The sequence below is a fragment of the Sceloporus undulatus genome, chromosome 2 (genome assembly GCF_019175285.1).
Source record: "Sceloporus undulatus isolate JIND9_A2432 ecotype Alabama chromosome 2, SceUnd_v1.1, whole genome shotgun sequence".
Lineage (NCBI taxonomy): Eukaryota > Metazoa > Chordata > Lepidosauria > Squamata > Phrynosomatidae > Sceloporus > Sceloporus undulatus.
The window spans coordinates 42,372,422-42,384,100 of record NC_056523.1 but is presented as its reverse complement, the minus strand read 5'-3'; the positions used below and the strand labels follow the sequence as shown (position 1 = coordinate 42,384,100).

The window sequence follows — 11,679 nt, the reverse complement described above, 5'->3', positions numbered from 1 at the left end:
TGACTTTTTAGAGAGCTATAGAAAAGCTGAGGATGTTTCAAAATGTGACAGCAACTGATGTAGAAAGCCACCTAGTCTAGATCTCAGTTGCCTCAATGGTGAAGCCGGGGATAACTGTGATAGCCAAGCACATTGTTTGTTCCCAGTCACTAGTAATCAGAGGTACTCTACTTCTGAACAAAACCACTTATTTTAGTTAATGTAATGTAAAGCCATTGTTAGACATATTATTGAATGGAACCCCACAGGAGCTCTAATCCATTGAATTTTTCCAATAGATCCTCTTGAGAATTCATTAAATTGCATATTGCTTAAAAGTCCAAGGAAACATGCAGTCATCACTATATTCTGTGGTGATAAATTATGTAAATTAATTAGGAATTACATCTGGCTGGTCAGCAAACACATGCCTTGTTTTTGGCCACAGGGTAAATTTCAGAAAATCCCATTTCCAAGATACAGCGATGCAGTCTTCTTCAACATGACATCCTCTAGAGATTGCAGACTTCATTTCTCATAATTACAAGAAAGTTAAGGACAATGGCAATTTAGTCCAAAATACCCAAAGCACTATAGGTCGAGTAAGACTGCCCTAACATATTTAGGTTATATGAGATTCCTCTCTTTTCCAAGCTTCCAAGAGTCAGTGTCCTTGTGAGGAATGACTACTTCAGACTTTACATGCTTTGTCATATCTGTTTATTTATCAGGTAAACCCGGAGTTGAAGCAAATAGGTACACAGGAAGGTGATGTCACAGCTAAAGCAAACACAGTTTAACATACAACAGAACATCTAGCAGTCTTTAGTGACCCCTTCATACTAGCCATTTCTAGAGACCATAACATATTTTTTTTCATTTTCCATCAGTTCCACCATACTTGCTTATAGGGCTTATGCACTTTGTATAGAAGGTTAATAAACAGCAGTTAATGGCCAGTAATAGTCACTATTGCTTATCATCTAGAATGAGGGGGATGTCTCTCAATTTGGCCCCAAAGAATAAACAAAATCCATAATAGGGCATAGATCTGTGTGGGATATTCATCACTTGCAGAATAAATAGTATTGCAATCACCACCCATTTTTGAAGAACTATTCAGTCAATGTATCCACAACTGGAATGTACTCTGCTATCAGATCTTCTCTTATTTTCTCTCAAAACTCACAACCTGTTACAGGAGGTTGGTGACAGTAATAAGAAAGGGAGAGAAGGTTTGGATTCCTTGCTCTGGCACCTTAACCAGCTATATTTTTAATGCAATAATCTGTGGTGCTAAACACTACACTTCCTAGAATTTAAAAGGTTATATCACCCTACCTCCCAAATCACTACAATGTGGGGATGTTGTACAAGCAATGGGTATATTCAAATTACTGCATGGAAAACTGGTCATTTAGGAAAGTCCCAGTTATGTTTGAAGCTAGACAAGTGGGTTACATATAGATTATTGTTGTTGTTGTGTGTCTACAAGTTGTTTCTGACTTATAGCCAGCCTAAGGTAAACCTATCAAAGGGTTTTCTGGGCTGCAAGTGTATGACTCACGCAAGATCACCCAATGTGTTTCCATGGCTGAGTGGGAAACTGAACTCTAATCTCCAGGGTTGTAGTCCAGTGCTCAAACCACTGCACCATGCTGGCTCTCTACATATAGATCAGAAGCGGGCAAATATGCCTCATGAGCCCCTCAAGACCATTCCTTAGCCACCTCATGGTCCCCCCTGCAAACAAACAAAAAACCTTGAAAAAAAAATCCTGGTTTTTGTGCTGGAGTCATTGCAACCCCAGCCAACCCAAATCTACTCCATGAAATCTTAAATCCCATAAAACCAGGACAGGAACTTTTAGTTTTTATTTTCCCATTTGTGCAGCCTGGTGTGCCATGTTGTGCATGCCCTGTTTTGTTTTTTAAAGAGCCCCCCCCCAGAATTTCCAAAGAACACCTGAGAATAGAGGTTTAAGAGACAATGTAAACCACTTCTGCAAAGCTAGAACATCTTAGCCACTTTAGGCAATACAACATGCTCTATTTACACACAAAGGATTATTGATGTCAACATTTTCCATAGATAGTAAGTACAAACACTATCATTTTAATTAGTGGTTTTCACATAATGTTCTGCGAACTTTGTGGACATTTGTCAGGGGTTCCTTAAATAGGGATGTTAAGAATTTAATTTGGTTCTTATTTTGAGACAAACTGATCTAATTTGTTCTTCCCAAAGAAATGTGTAGACTGAAACGTAGCTATCTTTTCAGTTCTGTATGTCTTCAAATTTTATAATGCAGCATTCAGCTTTAAAAATGTACTGAAGTGCATACAAATGCATATGTTAGTCTAAAATGTGCATTCAACTGAAAACTAAGTGAGTATGAACATGTACATTTTAAATGAAATGTCATTTCATGCAGGTTTTTAAAATGTACATTAATGCAGACATGGGGCAGAATGGGCTTACAAATGTGCACATGTGAAACTCACAAAGACCAAAAGGAAGGAAGGAAAACCAGCTATCCCTCAAAGACCAAAAGGAAAGTAGGACCCACCCATTCCTACATCTTCTCAAGAAGATCCATAATGCCAACTGAGCATTCTTGAACAGCAGTTTGTTCTTCATTACCCATATGCTCCCGCTATGTGCATTCAAAGGTTGTAGTGGCTGTATAATACCACATACAATCCCATCATACAGGCTGAAAATGATTCCCAGAAAAGGGATAAAAGAGAAATTTATTTTTGATAAGAATTTCCCAAAAATCAATAAATGCATTTATATTTTGGGGGGAAAGAATGTGAGAGCAAAGTTTTAAAATCAAATCTGGGAAAACTAATAAAACTAATAAATTTGTCCACTAAGAGGTTCTAACCCCTGATTCTGCAAACTTTGAATTTTAACTCTCAGATGTCCTAGCCATCTATCTACTGGGTAGAGGATTCTGGGAAGTATAGTCCATCTACTGGGGGCCCAGGTTAGTGAGGCAGGTCCATAGCTCTGATTACTTAGTTTTTAAAAGTTTTGATTTGAATCCCTGCATATTCAACCACACTCATACTGAATTAGGACTGATGACCCTATTTTATTATTTTATTTTATTTTATACCCTAGCCAAGCATATCTGGGCAACAATCTGTGAGACGTGAATTGCAAGAGTTTCTGGCTTCTGATTGTTTAATTGTAGCAACAATAACAACATTATAAATTTAGTACTGAAACAAACAAGAATAAGTTGTTTGCATGAAAGGACTGTGAACTCAGACATGAAACAGAAAACAGCTTTCCAAACTCAAAGAAATCATGGTCTGTCAGTTTCCATGAGCCAGCATGGTCTTGTGGTTTTAGTGTTGGACTATGAGTCTGGAAACCAAAGTTCAATTCCTCACTCAGTCATGGAAACCTATTGGGTGACTTTGGGTGAGTCACATACTCTAAGTCCCAGAAAACCCTGTGATAGGTTTGCTTTAGGGTGAGCATAAGTCGGAAACAACTTGACAGCACATAACAACTATCAGCTTACAGTTACTCATGCTTGCTGGTGGAGCTTAGTATTAAAGAAAAAAGAAAAGAAAAGGGCAGGTCTTAATAAACTGAAGTCTGCCCAACCATGTCCTAATTCTGTATAATTATTTGTAAAATACACAGGTTCCCTGGAAGACAGAGCAATATGGGGTGACTGGAGCAGGGGAGACAGTGGATTTGTTGTTGCTGAGGTGGTGAATGCACCTTTTGTTTTACAGCTGCTCTTCCCTCTGTTGTTCCAAGTTATGTGAGACCTCTCCTAGTGCTGCACCCTAATGTGACAGAGATTCATAAAACTACAAGAATGGACTGGCCACTCCCATAGCAACAGATTCATCAGGTGCCTCTGTCATGAAGCAATCCCTTTCTCATTCACATCAAAAACATAGCCATGTTTGCCTGGAAAATCAATATGCAAAGGGATCTTGCAGCACCTTTGAGATTACCTAAAATAAAAAAGTTAGTAGCATGAGCTTTCATAGGCTTGAGCCTGCTTCCTCAGAAGTAAAAACACATCTGAAAGATCTAAAAAGATGGATCTGAGGAAGTAGGCTCAAGTCAACTTCTATCTTTCAGTTAGTCACAAAAGTACTGTATTACAAAATCCCTTTCATTCACGTCTACTTTCTCTCAGCATGGGACTCACCAAAACATCACTTTCATACTTCCCCACCCGCCAGAGGAGTATGATGTTTAAAGAACTAGAATTGTCTTTTCCCTTGCAAATATGAGGTATATAGCTCTTTTTTTCCATATACATGGACAGTTGTTATAAAATGGGCATTGGAAGGGCTCAAGCATGTTTGAGTGGGCATGTTACAAGATAGGGAGGATACATATTTAACAGAAAGAAATATAACTTATTTGCAGACTTCACTGGGGGCACCAAATAGAACTAAGACCAACAGATTTTTCACAAGTTGTTAAAATAAAGGGAGCCCACCGATTACGCTCAGTTCCGCGCTGATATAGATGGCGCCGTATCTGTTTTCTGCTACACACTGGTACATGCCGGTGTCTGACAGGCTCACGTTGGTTATGGTGAGTGTGCCGTGTTCTATCTGAATTCTTTCCTGCAAAATAACAAATTAATAAATTTAAATACATAAAGGAAACTTGGCTCAGAATGTATACATTCCTTCAAAAATATCATTATTTTAACATGGGAGTCAGGGGAGGAGATCAAAACCAAGTTGCAAAGGGTTACAATATGTGATGTGATGTATTTTATTTGTGATCTAAATTAATGTTCTCTTAAATGCTAAATAGTAAAATAAAACTACAATATAATAGTTGATAAATGTCATTTAAAATGGAGCTCTCTTGCTTGACTTCTCATTGACTGAACATCTGAACCATTTAGATTAATAACCCCTTCAAGGAGATAAACTAGAATCCCAAAACTGCTTCTGTCCTATTCTGTATTATGGCCTAAGACAGTCAGGGAAGTTGTTCAGAAAATTTGCAGCAACAGAACTATTAGCTTTCAGCTCCCTTGAAGGTTAATGGGGAAAGTAATCACATTCAGTGGTGCAATGCAATTGTATGCAGTTCACCCCAACAGAATAAAACACCCTAAAGATGTAAATGTTAATCATTTAACGATCCTTACTTTAGTCTAATGTGATTTAAGTTCACGACCATCTGCTGGTGACCAGCATGAAGCAAGTGGAATTAGCATGTGGAACAAGAGACCCTGCAATCATTTCTCAGCCTAAGGATATGGAACTCATGCTATCCATTTTAAAAAGTACAGCAATGTATTTCCCTACTCAACAGGAGTTTGACTCTATTTTAACAACCAAACACATAACTAATATAATATAAAATGTGATTGGCTCTCTCCTTGGCTGCAGGGTTGCAGTGCAATGTTTCCACAATTGTTACAGCTTGAGCAAATCTAGGTACCAGTACTGTCCCTCTTCAAAGTGCAGGTGAAAAAGGCTGCTTAACCCTGAAAATGGAGAAAAATTTGCTTAGTATTTTACATACACAATCGAGACAATCAAGACCTGAAAGGATCCCCTCTGGTAAGACTGAAATAGAGCAGGTACCTATGAGATATTTCCTCCTTTTCCATAGATCATTAATCTTTAGGCAATTCATTCTGCCACTGCTAATGGTAGGTCAACTCTCTTGTTGCTGATGCCTGCAGAGGTCTGGAGAAGTGGAATGAGGTTACTGATACAGACCAGAGGGCTTGTTTACATACTTTAAAGCTCCATTTAAAAAAAAGAAAAACTCAGAAACAAGAGAGGGAGAGATGTGTTTTATAGCCTAAGTAACCCATTCAGCCTTTTCATAGTTCACACTTAACTTGGTTTTTGTTATAACTTGGCTTTTTGTTGAAAAATATGCAGCGATTTTATGAACTCTTCATCTCATCTTGAATATATCCTCTGGAAATGAGTCCCACAGCTTCCAAGTTCCACTTGATTCAGAGAAATGCTTGTCAAAGGTAGAAAATGGCACTTAAATGTCTAACTTTTATTGAGTGTTGGTAGGGAATTAAGTGCCTGAGGGTAATTTCTGCCTTTGAAAAGTGTGGCTTGAAGTGTCATTGTTTTAACTACAAGGAAAGCTCAAGGTGATTCTGTGACATTCACTCAGCAGGGAAGGAAGTCTGCAATGGGACAGATGGAATTTTAAGGCTACATGATTTCATCAATTTCTTTTTCAACAGCAATAAACTATAGAGACATGAAAAGGTCACAACATCAGAGCAAATCCTTTCAAGTCAGTCCCTAAACTCAAAGCACCAAGGACACCAAGCCAAAACATTGCTCATACCTGAGGGAGAATCAGTTCACCATCCTTCAACCAGCTGTAAGAAGGCTTTGGTCTCCCATTTGCCTTACACTCCCAGTGGATGCTTTCCTCTATAGCCACATGGGCATCACTTATTTTTTGAACCCAGTTGGGAGGAGCTGCAATGAAGACGGTAACAATTTTAAAGCAAGAATTTCTGTATGCCATTAACCATTAAATGCATTCATAAAATAAACATGCTTTCAGGAATAAAACAGATTGCCTGCAAATATTAACATCATCAACAGTAGCTATCTTTTGGGGCAGGGTTTATTTGTATCAGAATTAAGATAATTCAGCTTCTGAACTCCTGTACTTATTCATCAAGAAAGAATCCTTAGTACTTTCAATAAGGTGCATTTTATAAGATTTTTTGGAGAAAAAAAACATATCTGCCAACATGGAAAACCAGTAGAGGTCTGCAATGTATATATGCTTACTATGAATAATGATTTGCTAGAACTGAGTGCAAAATAAAATGTACCATCCAGATATGAAATATGCTATATCTAAAACTTTCCCCCTTGCAATTTTCATGACATAGATTCCAGAAGGGTTTCAAGTTGAAACAAAATACACAAAATAGAGCTGACTCATCCCAGGCTGTGTCCTTGTTCAACCCTTTCTCTCCAACTGTCCAGGGGTTGTCTCAAATCCTATCAATGTTTTGTCACTCCAAAGTTCAAAACAAAGTTCATGTTCATTTTCAAAGTTCAAAACCCTCATTTGTTCTAGAATCTAGATTAGCAATGAGATTTGCTTAGTCCCTATTACAAGAGGATATGCGAGAAGCCTGGAGGAGGAGGGAATAATCTGCAAACCCATTTAGCCTTTATTTAGTGCTATCTAGTTCTTCCACATGTCTTTGGGCCAGTGTGTTTTCCCATGGGAAACTTCCTATTGTTTTTGGAAGAGGTCATTCACTCTGCTGCACCACCTTCATAGCTACCTCTGGTGGGAACATGGGAAAGGGCTTTCTCAATAGCTTCTCCCAGACTCTGGAATTCCCTGATGCCTCACTACTATTCTTTCACAGGAAGCAGAACTTTTTAAAAAGGCTTTAATCATAATCATAATCATAACAACAATAATAATAATATTTTATTTTTTGATACAGACTGCTCAGAGTTAAAGGGGACATGTTGCTGCTGCTGTTTTTAATGGCTTTGTTTTTAATTGCTTTTAATTCTATTCTTAGTTGAATTATATTTGCATATTTTAAATACAGTTCGCCCTTGGTATCTCCGGACTTGCCATCTACAGATCCCAGCATCCATGGGTGGCAAGGCCACATTGGTGGGGGCAGCAGAGGAGGAAGAGGAAGGAGGAGAAGGAAAAGGTGGAGGCAGTGACAGGGAAGAGGAGGAAGGAAGAGGGAGGAGGAGGGAACAGGAGGAGGAAGAAAGAGGAAGAGGTGGAAGCAGTGGGAAGAGAAGGAGGAAGGAGAAAGGAGGAGGTGGTAGAGGTGGGGAAGAGGAGAAGGAGGGAAAAGGAGGAAGAGGAGGGAAAAGGAGGAAGAGGCGGAGGGAGGAGGAAGAGGTGAATGCGGTGGCAGAGGAGAGGAAGGAAGGAAGGAAGGAAAAAGAAGGAGAGGAGTTGGCTCCATCCTATGAAATCCTGCAGTTTGTAGTCTGGACAAGACCTTGCTTTGCTTTTTGCTAAACCATGTATCTGTGTATTTGCAAATCTAAATGTCTCTAAAGTTGGAACAGCTTAACGAGGAATCTTAAACACTTGTACAGAGATAGCCCTTTATTAATGGTCTTGGAGTGATATTAGACTTATGGCTGGCACCTATGGCGATAACCATCTGATTGATAGCCTTGGGGTGGCATTATCCCAATCACATGGTCCATCCCAGGTCTGGGCAATTTGGGTGGTGTGATCCCAGTCACATGGTTCATCCCAGGTGTAGACAACTGCCAATCATTATGAGATAGACAAGCAAAACCTATGGAAGCATATAAAGTATGAACATAAGGTTGGAGCTTCAGTATGGACCTTCAGGCTTGAAGTATTGTGTCTCTCAGTGGCTATAGTGGGGTTTCTTCCACTGCTATTTCTTTGGGATTCCCAGCAGCTGGAAGGAGGTGTTTGCTTGATATGATGTAAGCTATTCTTCTATATAATGTACTGAGTGTGTAATAAATCTTTAAGACTTTGCAACTACCACAGATGTTTAGTGTTGCTTCTAAATCCTAGTGATGAACCTCCTTGCCTTTGGCCAGATAGTTTGTTGTGGCACCAAAACTCTGAAAAAAAAGGCTAAATATCTCACAAAACTGCAATCCCCAGATTTCCATTGTATTAAGCCATGGCAGTTAAAGGAGTGTCACACTGCATTAATAGATGCAAATGTTGGTGTGATGTGTTTTGCACCAGGTAGGCAAACAGCTGGTCCTGTCATTCAAACTGAAAGGGCAGAGCAAAGAACTGATACATTTCCTGTGACGACTGTGGTGTGAACATGCACGGAAACATTTTATTTAAAAGTTTAAAGTTGTGCTTCTGAGAGATTTAATTGCTTCCTTAACTTATGGGCTGAGAGAGAAAGGTCTGTAGAAGTGTTTCAGAAATGTATTTGATGTAACCCTGCAATAAAATAAATTTCAGGCTTAAGAAGTATAGTATTACTTTGTTTATAAACAACCAATTCAAGTTCCCATGAGACATTTCAGACTGCCACACTGGAGAAACTGCTAAACAGTCTCTTAGATGGGAAACCTTTGGGAATCCTGTATAAGGGCTTTGAGTATAACCAATATTGACAAAAAAGTAACAAACACAATTGTCCAGACATTTAAAGAATATATTATACCAGCAGAGGTCTCCATGAACCAGGATATTTTAAAATAGTTTGCCTCCTGATAGTCAGATAAAACAATTTCAGATTTCTTCAACAAAGGACATCCACTTTAAAAATTCCCTAGGGGCTTAGATGAGATCAGAAGAGGGTTTACAAGGGTAGAATTAAGAAAAAGCTTGATAAACAAGAAGTGTCAGGCTGAATACCAACATGATGCTGCTCCTTTTAAATCCATCTCTGCTATCAGCTTTTTCTGCTGATAAACTCAACGGTGCTCAAACAGAAAGAGTACAACTGAACAGCTCTGTTTGGGAGAATTAATCCTAACAGGAGTTAATGTTAATGAAGCTGAACATCACAGGTTCTTCCATAACAGCATTCAGGGCAAAATAAATAAAAAAAAAATGGAATGACAAACACTGCAAGTGAGGAAGAGGAAGTGGAAAATCACTACTGTCTTACTTATTATTTTGGTAAGACTGCAACATTTAGCTTTATGTAAGTTCCTCAGTAATATAAAAGGAAGAAATTTTTAAACTGAAAGTGAAGAAAGCACACTAAAGATTCAAAGTTTTGTCTAAAGATAGTTGTTAAAGGACACAGTTCGAAATCCAAGGCTATCTTTCACCTATTGATAGGTGTACAATATTTACCCAAGTAGTCTATAATAATAAGAACACTATTCAGCCATATGTCCTTGGATGTGACAGAATCTTCAAAAACACTTTCTTAGCCTTAATGAAAGTTCTCACAAATCCTGAGAACACAAATGCCTTTCAGTCTTGTCACTTACATTCTTCCCAATTTTTAAAATGGTGAAGAAAAATCAAGAACAAGTATAACACACAAAAGTTACATATCTATTCAGAAAGAAAGGTGTTTTTAAGGCTCTACATTTGGATCCATCTGGAATCACACATATATCTGAACAGTTATGGTAAATACCTCAGGTATTTCTAAATTATAATGTCACAATCTCCCAACAAATATGGGGAAAAGTGGCCCACAGATTGGAAGCAATCAATATATATTCCTACAGGACCACTGCAGTAATTTCACAAGCAAGCAAAGTCACACATAAAATTCTGCAGCAAAGGCTTCTACCATATATTGAACAAGAAATCCTAGTGATGTAAGCTGGATTCAGGAAAGGAAGAGGCACTAGGGATCAAACTGCAAATATACAATGGATAATGGAGCAGAACAGAGAATCCCAGACTAACATCCGAATTTGGCTCAAATTCAGAAGAGATAAGTTGGGCACCGGAGGCGATGCAATAAAGTCCCTAGAAAAGCTGACGAACATACACAGATGTGTTATTCAGATCCTTCCAAGCCTGGTTCCACTTGGCATTCCTTTGAGGGGAAGTGTCAAAGAGTGCCAACATCACCATTTTCCCACCCAGGTCAAAAAGATTCAAAGCAGTGCCATGGCAGAGAGAATAGAAGGGACTGGTTCTTCTTTTAGGTGATTATATATGATTATATACTGTATAGGAATTAATTAACTGAGCTCTTGCCTTTTTCCACTCTACTCAAAGAAAGGGATGGTTCCTTTTTAAATAAAAGTTAAAAGTACAATGCTTATATTGAACCATAGATAAGTTGACCCACGTTTTTTGGGCCCATTTTTTGACTAAAATTTCTAGTCTTATACATGATTATAGGAATTAATTTCAAGAGTTCATGGACATGGCTTTCAAACTGCTGCAGTGTTTAAAGTGGGTTTAACTGTTACTTTTATAAGATGTTCTCACTTAAGATTTGAAACGATTTAAAATACGTTTTTAATAGATCCGATTCAAAATAACCCTGGTCTTATCCCGCGTTCCGAATCGCTTTTATTCTTCGATCCCATCTGGTTTTTTAAATCGAAGTTTTTACCTGCAAGTGTTCCTACTTGGCATGAAATCGGTGTTTAAATAAATCGATTCTTCTCCTCCATACCTTATTGGAGCTGTCAATCAATAGTACGTTCAGAATGACGTAACGTTAATCCGGAATATTTGGAAGCGATTTATCTTTTGGCATCGTTCCATTTCATTGACGTTTGTGAATTGATGTATTTTTGGCGGGTTTTTTCCCCAAATGGACCAATGAGGCGCTTAATCGCTCAACCGTCCTCTTCTGCGTCTCCCCATATTCTGCCATAACTCAGTGCTAGGGAATCCTGGGAAGGTAGTTTATTATGGCACCAGCACTCTCTGGCAGAGGAGGATAAAGTCTCACAACACAACACTTCCCATAATTCCTTAGTACTGAGCCAGGGCAGGTTAAGGGGTCCAAACTGTATTATTTCTACAGTGGGTTTGGAACTACAGATGAGGGTTTTTTTCATAAATTCAAAAAGTTGTTACTTTAAATTACCTTATCACACACAACACACACACACACACACACACACAACACACACACTCATATGCATATATATATACATGTGTGCAAACACACACACAGTTGGAAAATGGGATCAAGGAGGAGAAGGCAGTCAGTTAAGTGGGATAGAGACACAAGACAGAAAAGAGGAAAGAGAACGATCGAAGTCC

At 38.5% G+C, this 11,679-nt stretch overlaps 1 protein-coding gene across 1 annotated transcript in view; it reads right to left on the bottom strand.

Annotated features, from left to right (window-relative positions):
• The window catches only part of LOC121922547 (contactin-4-like), a 418,703-nt gene that overhangs the window by 143,506 nt on the left and 263,518 nt on the right, over positions 1-11,679 (bottom strand). Inside the window, 2 exon segments of the mRNA XM_042452129.1 lie at positions 4,463-4,592; positions 6,310-6,446. Of these exon segments, the coding sequence (XP_042308063.1) occupies positions 4,463-4,592; positions 6,310-6,446 (267 nt within the window).